The sequence below is a fragment of the Callorhinchus milii genome, unplaced genomic scaffold (genome assembly GCF_018977255.1).
Source record: "Callorhinchus milii isolate IMCB2004 unplaced genomic scaffold, IMCB_Cmil_1.0 Scaffold691, whole genome shotgun sequence".
NCBI classification, from domain to species: Eukaryota; Metazoa; Chordata; class Chondrichthyes; order Chimaeriformes; family Callorhinchidae; genus Callorhinchus; species Callorhinchus milii.
Window position 1 is genome coordinate 6,901 of NW_024705432.1, and position 22,301 is coordinate 29,201.

At 55.5% G+C, this 22,301-nt stretch overlaps 1 protein-coding gene across 1 annotated transcript; it reads left to right on the forward strand.

Moving 5' to 3' along the window:
• Nucleotides 1-2,257: 2,257 nt before the first annotated feature.
• Nucleotides 2,258-20,780, forward strand: LOC103173125 (cGMP-dependent 3',5'-cyclic phosphodiesterase-like). The gene is made up of 9 exons (XM_042346388.1): nt 2,258-2,429; nt 5,270-5,382; nt 5,954-6,031; nt 10,033-10,155; nt 12,064-12,134; nt 16,339-16,461; nt 19,283-19,370; nt 19,934-19,981; nt 20,691-20,780. Exons 1-9 carry the CDS (start codon nt 2,267-2,269, stop codon nt 20,778-20,780), a joined length of 897 nt encoding a protein of 298 aa, XP_042202322.1. The 5' UTR covers nt 2,258-2,266.
• Nucleotides 20,781-22,301: the final 1,521 nt, after the last annotated feature.

A 22,301-nucleotide genomic window follows, 5' to 3' on the forward strand; every position in this document is an offset into this window, starting at 1 on the left:
TGAGGCAAAGGGACTGCGGGCTGGAGTTCCAGAGGGTGGGGGCAGTCTGCCAATGCTGGGGCGGGTGAGGCGGGAGACGCGAAGCAGGCCAGAACCTCCTGAGCAGAGGAATCAAACAGGATGGTGGGTGGTTAGGAGGTGATGGGGTGGGGGAGCCTGGTGGGGGTGAGGATGGGGTTGATGGGGTCGGGGAGCCTGGTGGGGGTGAGGATGGGAGTGATGGAGTAGCGGAGCCTGGTGGGGGTGAGGATGGGGGTGATGGGTTGGGGAGCCTGGTGGGGGTGATGATGGGGGTGGTGGGGTCGGGAAGCCTGGTGGGGGTGAGGATGGGGTGATGGGTGGGGGTGAGGATGGGGTGATGGGGTGGGGGAGCCTGGTGGGGGTGAGGATGGGGGTGATGGGGTGGGGGAGAGGTTAGTTCTGGATGATGTGCAGCCTATGGAGGGAGGAGTTGGGGGGCGACAAGCAGGGAGTTGGTGTGGTGGAGTCTGGATGTAATGAAGGTGTGTGTGAGGGTCTCGGGGGCTGCGGAGGGAGACAGTGGCAGAGTTGGGCCATGTTGCGGAGGTGGGGAAGGCAGAGCGGGTCATGGCACAGATGTGGGGTAGAAAGGACAGTTGAGGGTCAAACAAGACTCCAGGGTTCGGGCCCGGCTCAGTGAGGGGGAGCCCCCGGGGATCCTTGGATGGTGATGCTGTCACCATCCAACCAATCTCCACGACCTCCTAACCCCCTACTGTCCTTGGATGGCATTGTGCCAGGAGAGCAGTGGGTCCTGGAGTCGAGAGTGGAGACAGAGGGAGAGTTGGGTGTCATCCCATACATGTGGGAGTTGACCCCATGTCTGCGGAGGATGTCACCAAGAGGGAGTAAATAAATATTGAAGAGGAGGGGACCGAGGACAGAGAGAGCCCTGAGGAACGCCACACGAGACGGTGCAGGGGCCGGAGGAGAAGCCGTTTGAGGAGATGAAGTGCAGGCGGTGTGAGAGGTACCATCTGAACCAATCAAGGACAGAACGAGTTCAGCCCCAAAGGGACCCTGTTCCGTCCCCCTCTCCCCTCCACCTCGATTGATAGGTTGATGGGTTTGGTTTGCGTGTGCGTGCGCGTGTGTGTGTCTGCTCACCTCGTCGGTCACCCTCCCCCCTCCATTACTTCCTTCAAGACCTGTCTCAAGCCTTTCCTTTTCGACCATGCCTTCGGTCACCCTCTTTCCCCCCCCATGTCCTCCACCCTCCCTAATCCCGACCCACAGCTCGGATCCAAAACAGCGCCTTGGGACGTCCTCCCGAAATGAAAGATGCTTTACACGTGTAATGATGTTGTTGTCATCGTTGAACTGGCCCCACGGTGATGTACCCGGTACCGGAATGTGGGAATGGAGCCCTCCCCTCTGTGCCGGTCTCCAGTCCGGGTCCTGAGCCGGGAGGGGCCGCAGGACTCCAGGGCACTCACTGCTGATGGCAGCACAGCCCGGCCGGGCTCATCAGCAGGACCTGGAAGGGCCGACCAGTCTCCGGGGGCCGGGAATCCTCCCCCTCAGCCCCTGGTGATCTGCAGCCAAAGCCCTAACTAACTAACCAACTAACTAACAAACTAACTAACTATCGGGGAGGGGGGTCCGAGCCGGACAAGCAATGGGAAAGCTGCCACACAGCGCTCTCTCTCAATGGCAAACTGTGTGGGTTTGGCTGGTTGGACCCCAGCAGTTACCCCGACACACACACTGGGCCCCCCGAGGCCGTGGGTCTCACCCAGCTGCGCCTGTGGTTTCTGCATGTGTTGGTGGTTGGGTGGCCCTCGCTGGGCAAGCAGAGGGAGGGAAGCTTGTCGGGTGATGTGTGTCACCCGCCTTCTGTCTGAATCGATCCCACCCTCTGTGCCGGTCTCTCACCTGGTTTCTGAGTCAGTCAAGTCTGCAGTACTCAGTGGGGGGAGGGGGCAGGGGGGCTACAGTACATGGTCACTGGGGGTGAGTGAGCTGGTCACAGGGCAGGGGCTGGTCACAAGCACTCTGGGGGCTGCCCTGCCTGAGGAGCGCTGTATCAATTACTTTAAAGAAAATTGGTCACTTCAACCCATGAGAGTTTGTGGGGACGTCGCTGTGCGCAATCGGCTGCCGCGTTTTGCCCACAAAATACAGGCGCTTTGAGATGTCTCGAAGATGTGATGAGGCACCGGGTCAAATGCCAGGATTACTATTATTATTATTATAAGTGTAAGTTGTTGTTGTGGTTTGTGCGTGTCAGAGCCTGGAGTTCAGAATGCCGGCTGACCAGGGCATCGCTGGACACGTGGCCACCACCGGCAAAATCCTCAACATCAAGGACGCCTACTCCCACCCACTGTTCTACCGCGGAGTGGACGACAGCACCGGCTTCAAGACCCGCAACATCCTCTGCTTCCCCATCAAGGATGAGAACAAGCGTAAGTGGGGGGCGGGGGCACAGCCTTGTGGAGTGGGGTTGGTCACATGGTCACCGGGAAGGGGGAGGGGGGGCTGGTCACATGGTCACGGGGGGGGGGAATGGTCATATGGTCACCAGGGGAGGGGGGGCTGGGCACATGGTCACCAGGGGGGATGGTCATATGGTCACCAGGGGAGGGGGGGCTGGGTACATGGTCTCCAGGGGGGAACGGTCATATGGCCACCAGGGGAGGGGGGGCTGGGCACGTGGTCACCGGTCACCAGTGGGGGCTGGTCAAATGGTCATGGGGGGGCTGGTCACATGGTCACCAGGGAGAAGAGGGACGGGTGGCATGGTCACCAGGGGGAAGGGGGACGGGTGGCATGGTCACCAGGGGGAAGGGGAACGGATGGCATGGTCACCAGGAGGAAGGGGGACGGGTGGCATGGTCACCAGGGGGAAGGGAGACGGGTGGCATGGTCACCAGGGGGAAGGGGGACGGGTGGCATGGTCACCAGGGGGAAGGGGGACGGGTGGCATGGTCACCAGGGGGAAGGGGGACGGGTGGGATGGTCACCAGGGGGAAGGGGGACGGGTGGCATGGTCACCAGGGGGAAGGGGGACGGGTGAGATGGTCACCAGGGGGAAGGGAGAGTTGGTCACATGGTGGGGGTGAAGCTCTCTGAGATGTGAAGGGTAAGTTGTTGGGTGTGTGTGAGGTGTGAGGGTGTTGGGGTTCGGGTGGGCGGGGGCAGGATCCCCAGGGTACAGCCTCCATCCATTTGATCAGTGCCTTGGGATGTGCTTCCGAGGTGAAAGGCACTATGTCGTTATTTGTGGGCACATGGTCACCAGGGAGAGTGGCTGGTCACATGGTCACCATGTGGGCCTCCTCCCGCTCTACACTCCCACTCCCCGGCCCAACCTTCTCCTTTCCCAAGTGTGCCACAGGATCTTTAACATCCCACCTGAACAGGGAGCTGGGTTTAAAGTCCAATCCGCCTCCGACAGCACAGTGCTCTCTCTCTCCCGCTGCTCTGAGGTGGTAGATTGAGAAGCTGAACAAGATGGAGGATCTGAACACACTTGGGAATTGGGCAGATCTGTGGCAGATGAAATTCAATGTGGTGAAATGTAAAGTACTTCACATGGAGACAAAATATCCTGGAAGGGACTATTGTTTGAACAGAATTAAAATAAACATATGGAAAATGAAAAGGACCCGCGGGTCCTGATTGACAATGAATTGAAGCTCTCCTAACAATGCTCTGCGGCAGTGAGTAAAGCAAACCAGATGTTGGGATGTATAGTGGGGCAATCCTGCCACTGTATAAATCATTGGTGAGACCGTACTTAGATCTGGTCACCGCAGTGCAAAAAGGATATGGGAGAAATCGAGAAGATACAGAGAAGGGCAACCAGAATGATTGAGGGAATGGAAAGACTGGACTATGAGGAGCGACTCAGTAAATTAGGCATGTTCACACTGGGAAAGAGAAGATTGAGAGGTCCATGATCGCTGTCTTTAAGATTCAGAAGGGGCAAAACAATACACATCGTGACCGGCTGCTTCAACTTGTCCAGAATAGTAAAACCCGAGGACACGGCCTGCGATTGAAGGGGAGAAAATTCTAATTCAGAACAACGACAAAATCACATTTATAGAGCGCCTTTCACGTTGGTTGGGAGGATATCCCAAAGTGCTGAACAGTCAGGGGTCAGGACCCGAGCTTGGGGGAGGGGTGGGGTAGGGGTGAGGGTTGGGGAGGAGGGAGGGAAGGCAGAGAGGTTGGAGGGCGACTGAAGGCTCAATGAAGAGGAGGGTCTTGCAACCGGCCTTGAAGGAGATGAGGGAGGAAGTGAGGCGAAGGGACCGTGGGATGGAGTTCCAGAGTGTGGGGGCAGAGAGGCTGAAAGCCTCGGCCACCGATGGGAGGGTGGGTTTGAACAAATCTACACACACACTATTTCAGTGAGCGAATAGTGAGCCTGTGGACGGGCTCCTGGGGAGACGGTTGAAGCAGGAAATGTTGATTGTTTCAAACACAGATTAGATAGTTTTCTTCTGGGAAATAACATTATGGGATACAGGACATAGGGAGTTTGGGACATATGTGCACATGACCGGCAGGAAGGTGGAAGGTGAACCAGATGGACCTTGTCTTTTTGTGGTCTAGTATTTCTTATGTTCTTATGGAGCGTCAGCCTGGACCGTGAGCTCAAAGTCCCCAAAGTAGGGTTTGACCAAGAGATGAGAGTATTATTGACGGAGCTGGGCTGATGTTATCTGGGCTTGTCATGTAATCCTGTAGCTCAGTGGTTAGAGCGGTCACTGGTTTGATTCCCGGCTGTACCGAAACCTTGGGCAAGTTTCCTTACTCCGCACACCTCTGTTTACTTAACTAATTTAGTCCTTGCATTTGATATAGCACCTTATTACGTCTTCTAGACCTCAAAGCGCTTCACAGAATATGCTGTAAAGTGAATTGACTGTATATTTGTGGGCGAACGCGGCAGCCAATTGCACACAGCAATGTCCCACAAACAGTCGTGGATTGAAAATGACCAATTTATTATTGTTTTTTTTAGGGTTTTTAGGGAACGTGGTTGTTGGTCGATTGGAGGATCACTTTCTGGGGGTAATAATCCCTTCAAAAAAATAATTATAATGTGATCACTGACTCCACGGCGGTCTGTGGGACCCGCACTGCTGTGTGCAATTGGCTGCCGTGTTTCACCCACAAAGTATACAGTCACTACACTTTACAGTATATCCTGTGAAGCGCTTTGAGACGTCATAACGACGTGATGAGGCGCTGTATCAAATGAAAGGATTATTATTATTTGTTGTGTTCACAGGTATCATCGGAGTGGCCGAACTGTGTAACAAGGTGAACGGTCCCTGGTTCACTAAGTTTGACGAGGATCTGGCACTCGCTTTCTCCATCTACTGTGGTATCAGCATTGCACATGTGAGTCCTGGGGTGAGAGAGAGAGACACTGGGGGTGAGAGAGAGAGAGACACTGGGGGTGAGAGAGAGAGACACTGGGTGAGAGAGAGAGACACTGGGGGAGAGAGAGAGAGGCACTGGGGGTGAGAGAGAGAGACACTGGGGGTGAGAGGGAGGGACACTGGTGATGAGAGAGAGAGAGAGACATTGGGGGTGAGAGAGAGAGAGAGAGAGACTGGGGGTGAGAGAGGGAGAGACACTGGGGGTGAGAGAGGGAGGGACACTGCGGATTAGAGAGGGGTTGGGGTTCAGGGTTTTGGGGGTGGGGATTGGGGTTCAGGGGTGGGGTTGGGGGGTCGGGTTGGTGTTGGATGGCGGGGCTCAGGGGTTGGAGGATAGGGTTTTGGGGTTGGGGGTTGGGGTTCAGGGGTTGGGTTGGGGGGGTCAGGAGTTGGGTTGGGGTTCAGGGGTGGGTGAGGTTCAGGGGTTGGGTTGGGGTTCAGGGGTTGGGTTGGGGTTCAGGGGTTGGGTTGGGGGGGGGTCAGGGGGCAGTGATTGGCAGCTCCATGCTGACCTGGATGTTTCTCCTCAGTCGTTGCTGTACAAGAAAGTCAACGAAGCTCAATATCGCAGTCACCTGGCCAACGAGATGATGATGTACCACATGAAGGTACCTCCTTCCCTCCCTCCCTCTCACTCCCTCCATCCGCACTCCCTCCCTCCCACTCTCCCTCCCTCCCTCCCTCCATCCCTCCCTCCCTCTCTCTCCCTCCCTCCGTCCCTCCCGCACTCCCTCCCTCCCACTCTCACTCCCTCCCTCCCTCGCTCTCTCTCTCCCTCCTTCCCTCCCTCCCTCTCACTCACTCCGTCCATCCGCACTCCCTCCCTCCCTCTCCCTTCTTCCCTTCCTCTCTCCCTCTCACTCACTCCCTCCATCCGCACTCCCTCCCCTCCTCTTCCCCCCACTTTCACACCCTCTCTCCGTCCCTCCCGCTCTCTCCCCCTCCTCCCTCCCTCCCTCCCCCTCTCTCCCCCTCCCTCCTTCCTTCTCTCTCACTCCCTCCCCTTCTTCCTCCCTCTCTCCCCCTCCTTCCCTCCTTCTCTTTCACTCCCTCTCCTTCTTCCAACCTCACCCTCTCTCCCCCTCCCTCCGTCCTTCCCCATCTGTGCTCTGTCCAGGTGGATGTTAAAGATCTCGCGGCGAAAAGAGAGGGAGTTTCTCGCTCTCTCCCAATGTTCTGCCCAACAATCCCCCAAATAAAATCACTCGCTCACTTCACAGTTATTTGTGGGGAAATTGGCTGCCGTGTTTCCCCGCACACAGCACAGTCACTACACTTTACAGTGAATCCTGTGAAGCGTTTTGAGACGTTTTGTTGCCCGGTCAGTTTCCTCGTTCCGCACCCGCACACGCACGCACACGCACACACGCCCCTGTTTACCCAGCAGTTAGTAGGGTAACAATCCCTCCCCCGAAAAAAATATTGGTCACTCAAGCACCGACTGTTTGTCAGACACTGCTGTGCGCAATTGCCTGCCGCGTTTCGCCCATAAAATGGACAGTCACTACACTTTACAGTGTGTTCTGTGAAACGCTTTGGGACGTCCTCCCGACGTGAAAAGCGCTATATCAAATGCAAGGATTATTATTATTATTATTCTGTGAAGTGTTTTGAGATGTCTCAATGAAGTGATAAGGCGCTGTGTCAAATGCCAGGATTATTATTATCTTGGTTATCTTGGAGGCACAGGACAACCCCACTTTTCCACCACTAACCGTCTCCCCCGTCCACCTTCCCACGCCTCGCGCATCCTCTCCTCAAACTCCAACTGTGAGGAGATGCTGGACTTTCTCCAATCTAAAATCGTTCAGCCAACTCAGCCCCGTTCACAGCCACCCCCACATCACCTCTCCCTCATGACCCACCCCCCACCCAGAGTACAGGGGGGGCCCTATACTCCTTCCACCCTATCTCTCTCTCCCCCCTCCCTCACCACGACTGTCCGCAAGCTCAAACCCCTTCTGGCCCTCTCCTGTCCGACATCATCAACCTCTCCTTGTCCACCGGTTCAGTTCCCACCCCCTAAAAACAGCCGTCATCACCACATCCTGAAAAATCCTTCCCTGGCCAACGTCCACATGTATGCGGATGACACACAACTCTCTTTCTGCCTCACCCTCAGCCCCAGGACCACTGCTGTCTGCCTCACCCTCAGCCCCAGGACCACTGCTGTCCTGACAGACTGTCTGTCGGATATCAAGTCCTGGATGAGGGCAAATTTCCTACAGTTGAATGTGAACAAGACTGAGGCCCTCCTGATCGTCTCCCCCCAGCGCCTCCGCACCTCAGGCTCTGGTAACATCAACCTCCATGGTGTACACTACAACTCACCGCCAGTCAGGAACCTCGGTGTCTTGTTCAGCCCTCAACTGTCTTTTCTCCCCCACATCCAAGCCACGACCCACTCTGCCTTCCGTCATCTCTGTAACATCGCCCGACTCCGCCGCTACCTCACCCCTCAGGCGCTGAAACTCTTGTTCAATGCCTTCATCACCTCCAGACTCGACTATGCAAACGCCCTGCGTGTCGGCCTTCCCAACGCCTCCCTCCACAGCTGCAGATAATCCAGAACTAACTCTGCAGTCCGTGTCCTCTCCCGCACCAAACTCCGTGACCCCATCTCCCCCACTCTCGCCCGACTCCATTGGCTCCCTATGCTTCAGAGGATCCAGTTCAAGATCCTGGTCCTCACCTTCAAAGCCCTCCATGGCCTCCCCCCACCCTACCTCTGTGACCTCCTAACCCCCTACCAACCCGCCCGCTCCCTCCGCTCAGCCGACTCCGGCTGCTCCACATCCCCCGACCCACCATTGGCGGGAGAGCCTTCAGCCACTCTGCTCTCTCCCCATAGCCCTAATCAACCCCACTCCCCCACTCTCCCCATAGCCCTGATCAACCCCACTCCCCCGCTCTCTCCCCACAGCCCTGATCAACCCCACTCCCCCGCTCTCTCCCCACAGCCCTGATCAACCCCTCCCCCGCGCTCTCCCCATAGCCCTGATCAACCCCACTCCCCCGCTCTCTCCCCACAGCTCTGCAAACTTGTCCTCCCCAAATAGTTATCCGCTTCTCTCTTAAAAGTTGTTATGGAATCGGCTTCCACCGGCCTTTCAGGCAATGATTCCAGATCCCAACAACTCGCTGAGAAAACATTTCTCCTCCCCTCCCCTCTGTTTTCGTAGCTTAATACCCTTAGCCTTGGACCCACCAGCTTTAATACCAAATAGTCTCCAAGTGCTTCACAGAGAACTGGTCGAAGAGCAAGGTTTTCAGGTGGGACTTTGAAAAGGGGAGAGAGGGTTGAGGCGGGGGATTGGGGGAGAGCGTTCCAGAGTTTTGGGGCCTAGTGACTAAAAGTATGACATCCGATGGTGGGGGGGAGTGTGCGAGGGATGAGCAGGAGCCGGTGCCAGTCGAGCGGAGGCGCTGACCGGCTGGTGGATTGGGGAGTAAGGAGGGAGGGAGTGAGGAGGCCGGGGAGGGAGCGAGGGAGGGAGGGAGGGGCCGGAGAATGAGGGGATTTGAACACGAGAGTGAGCAGATGTTGAAGTCGATCTGTTCGGAGCTGGTGAGATGGCAACGGAGTTTGGTCCGGGTCAGTATGTGGGCGGCAGAGGGAAGAGAGAGAAACTCATGGCTCTTTTGTGCCAGTGCCGCGGGTTATTTATCATCCACATGAACACGGCACAGCCGGGAGCTCTCTAACTGCTCGGGGTTGGACACTCACCTCACAAGTCAGAGCACCCGGGTCTGAGTCCCGGGCGGGTCAGGGCGAAACCTTGGGCAAGTTTCCTTACTCCACACACACACACATACAAAAACACACACACAAAATACACACACACACAAAAACACACACACACACAAAATACACACACACACACAAAATACACACACACACAAACACAAACACACACACAAAATACACACACACACACAAAATACACACACACACACAAACACACACACACACAAACACACACACAAAATACACACACACACACAAAATACACACACACACAAAAACACACATACACACAAAAACACACATACACACACAAAAACACACACGCACAAAAAAACACACAAAAACACATACACACAAAGCACAAAAACACACACACACAAAAACACACATACACACACACACAAAAAAACACACACATACACAAAAACACATACACACAAAAACACACACAAAACACAAAAACACACACACACAAAAACACACATACACAAAAGCACACACACACACACAAAAACACACAAGCACAAAACACACACACACACACACACAGGCCTCTGGTTACCAGCAGTCAGTAGGAGTCCGGTTGTTAGTCGATTGGGGGATCACTTTCCAGGATTAATAATCCCTTCAAAAATAATACTAATTTGGTTACTGAATCCACATCTGCATGTAGGACACTGCTGTGTGCAAATAGGCTGCCGTGTTTCTCCCACAAAATACACAGTCACTGCACTTCACAGTGGAGCCTGTTGAGACGTCTGGAAGATGTGATAAGGCGCTCTATCAATTGCCAGGATTTATCTGAAGGCCGCAGTCTCCGACAATGCAGAGACATTATTAGGATTGTTATTATATTTACAGGTAGCGAACGAGGAGGTGGCCAAGCTGCTGAAGTACGGCATCCAGCCGGTGGAGGATGTTCATCCCGACCTCACCAAGTTCAACTTCGTGCCCCGCGACATTCCCGAGAGCGCCACAGCCATGGTAGGTCCTCCCACTGACCCGACCCCTGTTTTGGTCGTTACCTAGTCTGTGCTTTCTGGACTCTGGCCACTACCCTGCGTGAAGGGTGCTGCATAACGGCAAGTTGTTGACATAACAAGACCTCACACATTCCCATTTTGACCAACCGGGTGTCTGACACACACGGACACACGTCACCGTGACCGGCCGGGTGTCTGACACACACGGAAACCCGTCACCGTGACCGGCCGGGTGTCTGACACACACGGAAACCCGTCACCGTGACCGGCCGGGTGCCTGTCACACACGGAAACCCGTCACCGTGACCGGCCGGGTGTCTGACACACACGGAAACCCGTCACCGTGACCGGCCGGGTGTCTGACACACACGGAAACCCGTCACCGTGACCGGCCGGGTGTCTGTCACACACGGAAACCCGTCACCGTGACCCGCCGGGTGTCTGACACACACGGAAACCCGTCACCGTGACCCGCCGGGTGTCTGACACACACGGAAACCCGTCACCGTGACCGGCCGGGTGTCTGACACACACGGAAACCCGTCACCGTGACCGGCCGGGTGTCTGTCACACACGGAAACCCGTCACCGTGACCGGCCGGGTGTCTGTCACACACGGAAACCCGTCACCGTGACCGGCCGCGTGTCTGTCACACACGGAAACCCGTCACCGTGACCGGCCGGGTGTCTGTCACACACGGAAACCCGTCACCGTGACCGGCCGCGTGTCTGTCACACACGGAAACCCGTCACCGTGACCGGCCGCGTGTCTGACACACACGGAAACCCGTCACAGTGACCGGCCGCGTGTCTGACACACACGGAAACCCGTCACAGTGACCGGCCGGGTGTCTGTCACACACGGAAACCAAATATGCCAATTCTAAATATACCTGCCACCCACACATGAAAATCTCTGTGTATCTGGAATTGAATGCACTCTCTCTCCCCCCCCCCCCCCCCCACCCCCTCTCTCTCTCCCCCCCTCTTTCTCTCTCTCTCTCTCTCCCTGGAGGGACACTTCCTGGTTACCTAATTCCGGAGAGTATTAGGCGCAGGTTGGCGAGAGCCAAGGCCTCGGGGACCCCAGAGTGTGTGTCGGGGTAACCGCTGGGGTCCAACCAGCCAAACCCACACAGTTTGCCATTGAGAGAGAGCGCTGTGTGGCAGCTTTCCCACTGCTTGTCCGGCTCGGACCCCCCTCCCCGTTAGTTAGTTAGGGCTTTGGCTGCAGGTCACCAGGGGCTGAGGGGGAGGATTCCCTGCAGTGAGTGCCCTGGAGTCCTGCGGCCCCTCCCGGCTCAGGACCCGGACTGGAGACCGGCACAGAGGGGAGGGCTCCATTCCCACATTGCGGTACCGGGCACATCACCGTGGGGCCAGTTCAGCCCCGAGGAGACCCCGTTTACCCCCCACTCTCCCCAGCGAAAGACTGTTTACCTCTTCTCCCCATCACTGCCCGGGGAGGAGAGAAGGCTGGGGGGGGAGAAAGGACAAGAGGGAAGGTTGGAAGGTTGCAATGTGCGGGGTGGGGAGGCTGAATGCTCGGCCAATGATGGCAGGACAGAGGGAGTGAGGAACAAGTGGTGAAGCAGAGTTGGAGAAGGGAGAACGGGGCAAGAGAAGAGTGGAAGAGGGATGAGAGCATTGATAACCACTGTCTCTGTCTCTCTCTGTCTCTCTCTGTCTCTCACCCTGCCTCTCTCTATTTCTCTCTGTCTCTCTCTCTCTCTGTCTCTCTCTCTGTCTCTTCTGCCTCTCTGTGTCACGCTCTCTCTCCCTCTCTGTCTCACTCTGTCTCTCTGCCTCTCTCTATCTGTCTCTGACTCTCTCTCTGTCTCTGTATCTCTCTGTCTCCTTCTGTGTATCTCTCTGTCTGTCTCTCTGCCTCTGTCTCTCTGTCTTTCTAGGCTATCATCAGTATGTTTGAAGACATGAGCTTTGTGAACAACAACAAGATCAACATGAAGACATTAGCAAGGTAACATTCTCTCCCAGTTACTGCTGACCTCGGTGTCTCTGCCTATCATCAGCGGTGGCGCTGTCTCTTGCCTCTGAGTCAGAAGGGTGTGGGCTCAAGCCCCCACATTGGGACTCGGAGCTCATATGATTTTAACTGACGCTCCAGTACAGCGCTGGTGGGAGAGCGCACTGCATTGTAGGCTGGAGCTACCGTCCTTCGAATGAGACATTGAACCTCACTCCCCGTCTGTGCCCACGTTTAGAGATCCCGCGGTGCTGTTGGGAAAAGAGAAGGGAGTTTCTTTCTCTCTCTCTCTCTCTCTCTCCTCCCCCCCCTCCCAGGGTCCTGGCCGACAATCCCCCAAATAAAACCAGCTATTCACCTCTTGGTTGTTTGTGGGACGTCTCTGTGGACAAATTGGCTGCCGGGTTCGCTCATAAAAACACAGTCACTACACTTTACAGTGAATACTGTTAAAGTGCAGTGAAACGTCCTGATAATGCGAAAGGCACTGTATCAATTGTTTCGCCCACAAATATACAGTCAATTCTCTTTACACTATATTCTGTGAAGCAGAAAGACAGTGAAGGGTTTTGAGACATCTTGAAAATGGGATACAGACAATATTAAACAGCAGGATTATTATTATTATTGTAAGCGAGTTTCACTGCCGGCTCGTGGCTATAGTTAGACAGTGTATCTTGGTGTTTGGTGCCCACTGCAGTCTCACTGTAGGTATAGCACGGTATAAATTTGGAATATTTAAAAATATTTTCCATTTTTATGGCGGTTTGTCACTGAAATGCCTCAAAGTGCTGACACACACATACGCCCTGTGCCTTGGGGTCATGCCTTAGGATGACCCAAAGGCCTTATCCTTATAGACGAGATGTTAAACTGGCAGAAGCCCCTCCCGCCAATAGTGGGGCGAGTGAGGCGGTGGACTTGAAGCAGGGAGTGAGCAGGATGGTGGGGGGTTAGGAGGTGGCAGAGGTCGGGCGGGTGTGTGAAGGTGAGGACCAGGATCTTAAACTGTATCCTCTGTGTGATGGGAAGCCAGCGGAGCCAGGGCGAGGATGGGGGTGATGGTGTCGGGGAGCCTGGTGGGGGTGAGGATGGGGTGATGGGGTCGGGGAGCCTGGTGTGGGTGAGGATGGGGGTGATGGGGTCGGGGAGCCTGGTGGGGGTGAGGATGGGGGTGATGGGGTCGGGGAGCCTGGTGGGGGTGAGGATGGGGGTGATGGGGTCGGGGAGCCTGGTGGGGGTGAGGATGGGGGTGATGGGGTCAGGGAGCCTGGTGGGGGTGAGGATGGGGGTGATGGGATGGGGGTGAGGATGGGGGTGATGGGGTTGGGGAGCCTGGTGGGGGTGAGGATGGGGGTGATGGAGTTCATAGACCCTGGTGGGGGTGAGGATGGGGGTGATGGAATCGGGTAGCCTGGTGGGGGTGAAGATGGGGTGATGGGGTCGGGGAGCCTGGTGGGGTGAGGATGGGGGTGATGGGGTCTGGGAGCCTGGTGGGGTGAGGATGGGGGTGATGGGGTCGGGGAGCCTGGTGGGGTGAGGATGGGGGTGATGGGGTCGGGGAGCCTGGTGGGGGTGAGGATGGGGGTGATGGGGTCGGGGAGCCTGGTGGGGGTGAGGATGGGGGTGATGGGGTCGGGGAGCCTGGTGGGGTGAGGATGGGGGTGATGGGGTCGGGGAGCCTGGTGGGGGTGAGGATGGGGGTGATGGGGTCGGGGAGCCTGGTGGGGGTGAGGATGGGGGTGATGGGGTCGGGGAGCCTGGTGGGGGTGAGGATGGGGGTGATGGGGTCGGGGAGCCTGGTGGGGGTGAGGATGGGGGTGATGGGGTGGGGAGCCTGGTGGGGGTGAGGATGGGGGTGGGTCGGGGAGCCTGGTGGGGTGAGGATGGGGGTGATGGGGTGGGGAGCCTGGTGGGGGTGAGGATGGGGGTGATGGGGTCGGGGAGCCTGGTGGGGTGAGGATGGGGGTGATGGGGTCGGGGAGCCTGGTGGGGGTGAGGATGGGGGTGATGGGGTCGGGGAGCCTGGTGGGGGTGAGGATGGGGGTGATGGGGTCGGGGAGCCTGGTGGGGGTGAGGATGGGGGTGATGGGGTCGGGGAGCCTGGTGGGGGTGAGGATGGGGGTGATGGGGTCGGGGAGCCTGGTGGGGTGATGGTGTGGGGAGCCTGGTGGGGGTGAGGATGGGGGTGATGGGGTCGGGGAGCCTGGTGGGGTGAGGATGGGGGTGATGGGGTGGGGGAGCCTGGTGGGGGTGAGGATGGGGGTGATGGGGTGGGGGAGCCTGGTGGGGGTGAGGATGGGGGTGATGGGGTCGGGGAGCCTGGTGGGGTGAGGATGGGGGTGATGGGGTCGGGGAGCCTGGTGGGGGTGAGGATGGGGGTGATGGGGTGGGGGTGAGGATGGGGGTGATGGGGTGGGGGAGAGGTTAGTTCTGGATGATGTGCAGCCTATGGAGGGAGGAGTTGGGGGGCGACAAGCAGGGAGTTGGTGTGGTGGAGTCTGGATGCAGGGAGTTGGTGTGGTGGAGTCTGGATGTAATGAAGGTGTGTGTGAGGGTCTCGGGGGCTGCGGTGGGAGACAGTGGCAGAGTCGGGCCATGTTGCGGAGGTGGGGAATAAGAGGACAGGGGTTTAGAGTTTGGGGTAAAGGGGCAACTTGGGGACAAACACCAAGATGTGTTTCTTTATCCAGAGAGTAATTACAAGTGGAACCAGGTTATCAGGAAGGGGGGCTTCAGGACACCGGCAATGATGGGGAACGGGCGCGTCTGGAGGGAAGAGATCAGACGGCCAAAGGAACTTCTTTAGCTGAAGCCACGGCATTGGTTAAGGAGTTGTCACTGGTGGGGAATGAGCTAAAGGGCCACTTTTATCCCACATCCAGAAATATTAAGCCCCGATTTCTGCCGATGAAGTAATGCTTCATGTATTTGTTTCAAACCTTAAGATGATTGAAATAATATGAAAGCAGGAATCTAAGACGTAACAATCATACAGTGTCTTTAATTATCAAATAACCTTCTGTAAAGTGTATAATAATAATAATCCTGGCATTTGGTACAGTCCCTTATGTCGTTGAGACGTCTCAAAGCGCTTCACATGTTGTACTGTAAAGTGAATTGACTGTATATTTTGTGGGTGAAACACAGAGCGGCAGCCAATTGCGCACAGCAGTGAGGGTCCCACGAACAGTCGTGAATTGAGTGAATAGATTATTATTATTTTCTTATTTTTGTATATTTTTGAGGGATTGTTATCCCTAGAAAAGTAATCCGCCAATCTACTAACAACTGGGTTCCTACTTACTTAGGTAAACAGAGGTGTGTGTGGGAAGTAAGGAAACTGACCGGGGATCGAACTCGGGTCCTCTCGCCTGCGAGGCGAGTGTCTGTCTAACCACTGAGCTGCAGGGCCCCAACCTAGAATTCTGTAAAAACTGCATAAACGATGCCACTTGGCGACTGCAGAAGAAATAATAATATAATAATAATCCTGGCATTTGATATAGTGCTTTTCACGTCTTCTCAACTTCTCAAAGCGCTTCACAAAACAGACTGTAAAGTGAATTGTTCGTATATTTGTGGACGAAACACAGCAGCTAATTGCGCACAGCGGCGTCCCACAGACAGCCGTGGACTGAAGTGAGCAATTTTTCTTATTTTGTTTCTTGAGGGATTATTAATCGCCCACAAATTTACAGTCAATTCACTTTACAGTGTGTTCTGTGAAGCGCTTTGGGATGTCCTCCCGACGTGAAAAGCGCTATATCAAATGCAAGTATTATTATTATTATTATCAGGCGTGGGGAGTGAGGAAACTTGCCCAACATTTCGCCCTGGCGGGAATCGAACCCAGATTTCTCTCGCTTGCGAGTGCTCTAACCACTGAGCTACAGGATCCCATGCCATTATCTTTATCTTTATAATTATTGTTATTATTATTATTAAACGGCAATTTGCTGGTGGGGAAGTTTGAAATGATTGCGGGGGAATCACGAAGGGCTGGTGGGGACTTTCCCCAATACTTAATATAATAATCCTCGCATTTGATATCATGCCTTATTACGTCTCAAAGCGCTTCACAGAATAGACTGTAAATGGCAGTGACTGACAGTTTGTGGGCTGTATATTTCTCTGTTAAACAATCACTGTGTGAAGCCATGTTGGGATCTGATCTGAAGATTGTCCTTGTCGCCAGGTTCTGTCTGATGGTGAAGAAGGGATACCGAGATCCTCCCTATCACAACTGGATCCACGCGTTCTGCGTCACCCATTTCTGTTACTTGCTTCACAAAAACGTGGATCTGCGTCTCTACCTGGAGTGAGTATGTCAGGGCTTCGGAGAGGGTGCGGGGAGATTACATGGCAGCCAGGAGGGACCTCAGTTATGTGGAGAGAGTAGACGAGAGAGGCTGTGATTGTTCTCCTTAAATAGGTTAAGGGGAGATTTAATAGAGGTGCACAAAATGATGAGGGTTTTGATCGAGTCGACAGGGAGAAACTGTTCCCACTGGCAGTGACCAGAGGACATAGATTTACGATAATTGGCAGAAAAACCAGACAAGGAGAGTTTTCTTTCACCCAGAGAGATGTTACAGTCTGGGATGCGTAGCCTGAATGGATGCTGGAAGCAGATTCAATCGTGTTTCAAAAGGGAATTGGATATTTACTTAAAAAGAAAAAATGTGCAGAGAGAGTGGGGGAGTTGGGTTGATCAGGGCTATGGGGAGAGCGCGGGGGAGTGGGGTTGATCAGGGCTATGGGGAGAGCGCGGGGGAGTGGGGTTGATCAGGGCTATGGGGAGAGAGTGGGGGAGTGGGGTTGATCAGGGCTATGGGGAGAGCGCGGGGGAGTGGGGTTGATCAGGGCTATGGGGAGAGAGTGGGGGAGTGGGGTTGATCAGGGCTATGGGGAGAGAGTGGGGGAGTGGGGTTGATCAGGGCTATGGGGAGAGAGTGGGGGAGTGGGGTTGATTTGGAAGTTCAACCCCTATTATTACTTGTGTGCTGTAATATTCTCTGATTCTATGAGTGCGCAGCTCGCACCCCTCAGTCCTTCCCTGAGACGCCTTGTCAACCTACCAGTGACTATCCTCCTGGGGGAGAGAGTCAGTGGGGTCTCCCTGGTACTGAACCGGCACTGTGAAGCCATCTTGTGATCTCATGATCTGAAGGTTCTCGTTGGTGTCGGGTTGTGTCTGATGGTAATGAAGGGACAGCGAGATGCTCCCTCTCACAGTGGGTCTCTGTGTTCTGCCTCACCCGGCATGAATGTGGGAGTGGAGCCCCCGCCCCGGTGCCGGTCTCTCCCCGTGTCCTGGTTGATAATATCCCAAATAAAACCGTTCGTTCATTTCATGACTGTTTGTGGGGACTTTGTGCACAAATTGGCTGTCGCATTCACCCACAAAACACAGTCACTACGCTTCACAGTAAATTCCCGTGAAGTGCTTTTGAGAAGGTGATCCTGATGTGCGAGGGCCGTAACTAATGTAATATTATAATTATTATCCCCTCAAACCTCTGCCGCCCCAGATCTGCGCCTCTTCTAAACATCGGCTCTGCCTCTGCCTCTGACTGGGCTGAGTGCTGTTTAATGGGGTGATTGGAGATCGGGAGAGGATCGAAGTGGGGAACGCGATTAAATGGTCCGTTATTGTTTATTCACTTCACGGCTGTTTGTGGGACGTCGCTGTTTGCAAAGTGCTTCACCCACAAAACAGTCCAACACTTTACAGTGAATCCCGTGAAACACATTGAGACGTCTTAACGACGTGAAAGGCGTTGGGGGTCACACAACAACACAGGACATTTACACACACAGCCTTTCACGTCAGGAGGACGTCCCAAGGCGCTGATAGTCAGGGATTTGGACCCGACCGGGGGGGCGGGAGGAGGAGGGTGACCAAAGGCACGTTTGAAGAGGAGGGTCTTGAAGGAGTCGAGTGAGGGGATGAGGCACAGGGACTGTGGGATGGAGATCCAGAGGGTGGGGGCAGAGAGGCTGAAGTCCTGGCTGCCGATGGTGGGCCGGGCCGGGCCGGGCCGGGCGGGGGACATGGAGCAGGCTGGACAGGTTGCTAAAGTCACAGAGGTTGGAGGGGGCAAAGCCATGGGGGGCTCTGAAGGTGAGGACGAGGGTTTTGAACGGTATCCTCTGGGGGTGGGGAGCCGGTGGGGCCGGGCGAGGCTGGGGCTGAGAGGACACGAGCTGCAAACAACAACACATGGCATTTGTGCAGCGGCTTCACACCGGGTTAGAAAGGGCAGCGGTGAGATTGATGGATGGAGCGTGAGGGGAGCGTCACTGGCAGTTTGGGGACGATCATTAATCAGCAGCAATCAACACGTTTCACAACAGGCGAACCGGCCTCCGTCTGCTGTAAAGTCACCCCCTCCCCTCCCCTCCCCTCCCGGGCATCACCAATGCCCACGGCCCAGCACGGCAGCACAGGTCAGGCTGGACAGTCAGTGTGAAAGGCCCTCTCTCTCCCTCTCTCCGGACATCAGTTTGTTGTTGGTGTTTGAGATACACATTTACACAATAATCCGTCCCCTCCGTGTCCTCCTGGGAGGGGTTTTGGGGGGTAAATGGGGTCTCCTCGGGGCTGAACTGGCCCCACGGTGATGTGCCCGGTACCGCAATGTGGGAATGGAGCCCTCCCCTCTGTGCCGGTCTCCAGTCCGGGTCCTGAGCCGGGAGGGGCCGCAGGACTCCAGGGCACTCACTGCTGATGGCAGCACAGCCCGGCCGGGCTCATCAGCAGGACCTGGAAGGGCCGACCAGTCCCTGGGGGCCGGGAATCCTCCCCCTCAGCCCCTGGTGACCTGCAGCCAAAACCCTAACTAACTAACTAACTAACTAACTAACCAACTAACTAACGGGGAGGGGGGTCCGATCCGGACAAGCAGCGGGAAAGCTGCCACACAGCGCTCTCTCTCAATGACAAACTGTGTGGGTTTGGCTGGTTGGACCCCAGCGGTTACCCCGACACACACACTCTGGGCTTCCCCCAACCTGCGCTGGTGGTTTTCGTGCGTGTCAGACACCCGGCTGATCTCTCTCTCTCTCTTTGTCTCTCTCTCTCCCCCCCTCTTTCTTTCCATGTTTCTCTCCGTCTCTCACTCTCATTCTCTCTGCAGAGACATTGAGATCATGTCGGTGTTTGTTGCATGTATGTGCCACGATCTGGACCATCGAGGAACCAACAACTCTTTCCAGGTGGCCTCGGTAAGGTTCACCCCACTACATCCCCTGACCAACACCCGCCAGCCCCCTGGCCCCCCTTCCCAAACCCCCTTTCCCTCTCCACGGACGTAATGAGTCAGTGTTTGACTGGGGGCGTTTCCAATAAACCACAGGACTACAGGTGCAGTCCAAGCTCAGTGGATAGAGCACTCGCCCCTCGCGAGAGGACCTGGGTTTGATTCCTGGGCAGGGCAAAATGTTTGGCAGGTTTCCTTACTCCACACACAGGTCTCTGTGTACCAGTAGTGTAGGAACCCAGTTGTTAGTCGATTGGCGGATCACTTTTCTGGGGTAATAATTCCTTAACATAACATAACATGTAGGAGCAGGAGGAGGCCATTCGGCCCTTCGAGCCTGCCCCGCCATTCAATCATGGCTGATCGTCTAATCTAAATAAAAAAATAAATAAATTGGTCACTCCATCCACGACTGTTTCACCCACAAACAATACAGTCAATTCACTTTACATTATATTCTGTGAAGCGCTTTGCTGCAAGGACTAGTCTAGGATTATTATAACCAAAATAACTGTTTCCTCCCAACAGAAATCAGTTCTGGCCGCGCTGTACAGCTCAGAGGGATCAGTGATGGAGGTAAGTTACTGAGTCTCTCAGTTATTTCTTATTCTTTATTTATCTTTTTATTTGGTCGGCCGGGTGTCTGACACACACGGAAACCCGTCACCGTGACCGGCCGGGTGTCTGACACACACGGAAACCCGTCACCGTGACCGGCCGGGTGTCTGCACACACGGAAACCCGTCACCCTGACCGGCCGGGTGTCTGTCACACACGGAAACCCGTCACCGTGACCGGCCGGGTGTCTGTCACACACGGAAACCCGTCACCGTGACCGGCCGGGTGTCTGCACACACGGAAACCCGTCACCCTGACCGGCCGGGTGTCTGTCACACACGGAAACCCGTCACCGTGACCGGCCGGGTGTCTGTCACACACGGAAACCTTCTCCCCACGATGACTCTCACCAGTGGCTAACCAGGCCTCGCTGACCGTCCCACCGCCTCCCTCTGCTCCAGCCGCGAACCCTCCGTCAGGCCCACCCCGGGAGTCGCTGCTGGGTGTCCAACAGCAGCCACTCAGACTGTCCTATCCCCTACTCTCGCCGCAAGGCTCACCCACCGGTCTCCTCCCACGCCTCCCTCCCAACTTTCCGCCACCAACCGTCCCCTCCGCATTGGTCTACAAAACGTCTGTTCCCTCCCCAACAAAACACTCACCATCCAAGATCTCATCGTCGATGACATCGACATCCTCGTGCTCACTGAAACCTGGATCACTCCAGGCAACACCTTCCCCGCCTAAACCTCCCATCACACCCCTCGACCTAACCACCGTGGTGGCTCTCACCTCCCGGCCCCCGCTCGGCCCTTAACTCCTCAATCCCTCTCCCCACTTCTACCCAACCCACCTCCATCTCATACCACCCCTGGAAAAAAATCTCCCACCCCCTCCCTCTCGGCTGCCTTAGAGTCTCCCACCCCCTCCCTCTCGGCTGCCTTAAACTCCTTCCCCTCTGGGCTTCCTCCCGCAATGACCTATCCTCCTCGGTCACTCTTCTCCACAGCTCCCTCTCCTCCACTCTCGATTCCCTTGGTCCCTCACTTGCCGTCTCTTCTCGAACCGTCTCCTATTCATGCAGATCACCCTGGTACACCAGCCACCTCTGCTCCCTTAAAGCCCAGGTGTGTTCCGCTGAGCGCTCCCGGCTTAAATCAAACCTAACTGTCCATCGGCAGATCTGGCTGGACCATGTCAAATCCTATTTGGGTGGCAAAATGCGGCTGCCAATTACACAGTGTCCCAAATACAGCCCCTGCGCCAATCCCCCCACCCCCCAGCACCGCACCAATGTCTGAGGCTGATGCTCCAGTGCAGCGCTGAGGGGTATAGAGAGAGAGAGAGAGATTGCCACACTGTCGGAGATGCCGTCCTTCAGATAAACTGAGCTCCCGTCTGCGCCCTCCTTGGCAGACGTTAAAGATTTCATTTGCGTAACACCGACCTCCCCTCCCCCCCTTCCCAAAAATACGTCACAGACAGACAGTCAACAAAAGTGGCCTCACTGTCACACAGAGAAACGTCTTCAGATCGCTGGCTGTCAGCTTATGTTTGCTTTCAATGTCTCCACAGACGGCACCAGCTGCTATAATTACACAAACATCCACTCAAGCTCTACTCTAACCCCATTCCCTGCTCTCTCTCGCTCTCTCTCTCTCGCTCTCTCCCCATGGTGTCTGTGCTGGGGCTCACTCCCCCACTGAAGATCTCTACTCTAACCCCATTCCCTGCTCTCTCTCTCTCTCTCTCTCCCCATGGTGTCTGTGCTGGGGCTCACTCCCCACTGGAGCTCTCTACCCTAACCCCATTCCCTGCTCTCTCTCTCTCTCTCTCCCCCCCATGGTGTCTGTGCTGGGGCTCGCTCCCCCACTGGAGCTCTCTACCCTAACCCCATTCCCTGCTCTCTCTCTCTCCCCATCGTGTCTGTGCTGGGGCTCGCTCCCCCACTGGAGCTCTCTGCCTGCTCTCTCTCTTTCTCACTCCTCTCTCTGTCCCCCTCGCTCTCTCTCTCTCTCTCTCTCTCACTGACACAGAGCCAAAGGGGCTCATGCCCACAGCCTCCTAACTCAGAGGTGAGACCGGGAGTGGCTGAGCCTGGCTGAGGTGTGAGGATGCTCTCAACCCCCTCCTCATTATAACAATCACATGAAGCCCACTGTCTATCACACACATATTATTATATTACGCTGTGGGGGGGGTGGTACGGGAGTGGAAACCCTTTCAGGAGTCGAGCGCTCTAGAACGCTGCCCTGAGTGAAGGGCGTAAAATACATCTAAATTGCTGTTGTTGTCACCAGGAGTGTGTGTGTGTGTGTGTGTCAGTGTGTTTGTCAGT

Coding starts and splice junctions, on each gene's coding strand:
- LOC103173125 (XM_042346388.1), top strand. CDS start 2,267: ATGCCGGCTGACCAGGGCATCGCTGGACACGTGGCCACCACCGGCAAA. Junction 2,430..5,269: donor CATCAAGGATGAGAACAAGC/GTAAGTGGGGGG, acceptor TTGTGTTCACAG/GTATCATCGGAGTGGCCGAA. Junction 16,462..19,282: donor GATCTGCGTCTCTACCTGGA/GTGAGTATGTCA, acceptor TTCTCTCTGCAG/AGACATTGAGATCATGTCGG.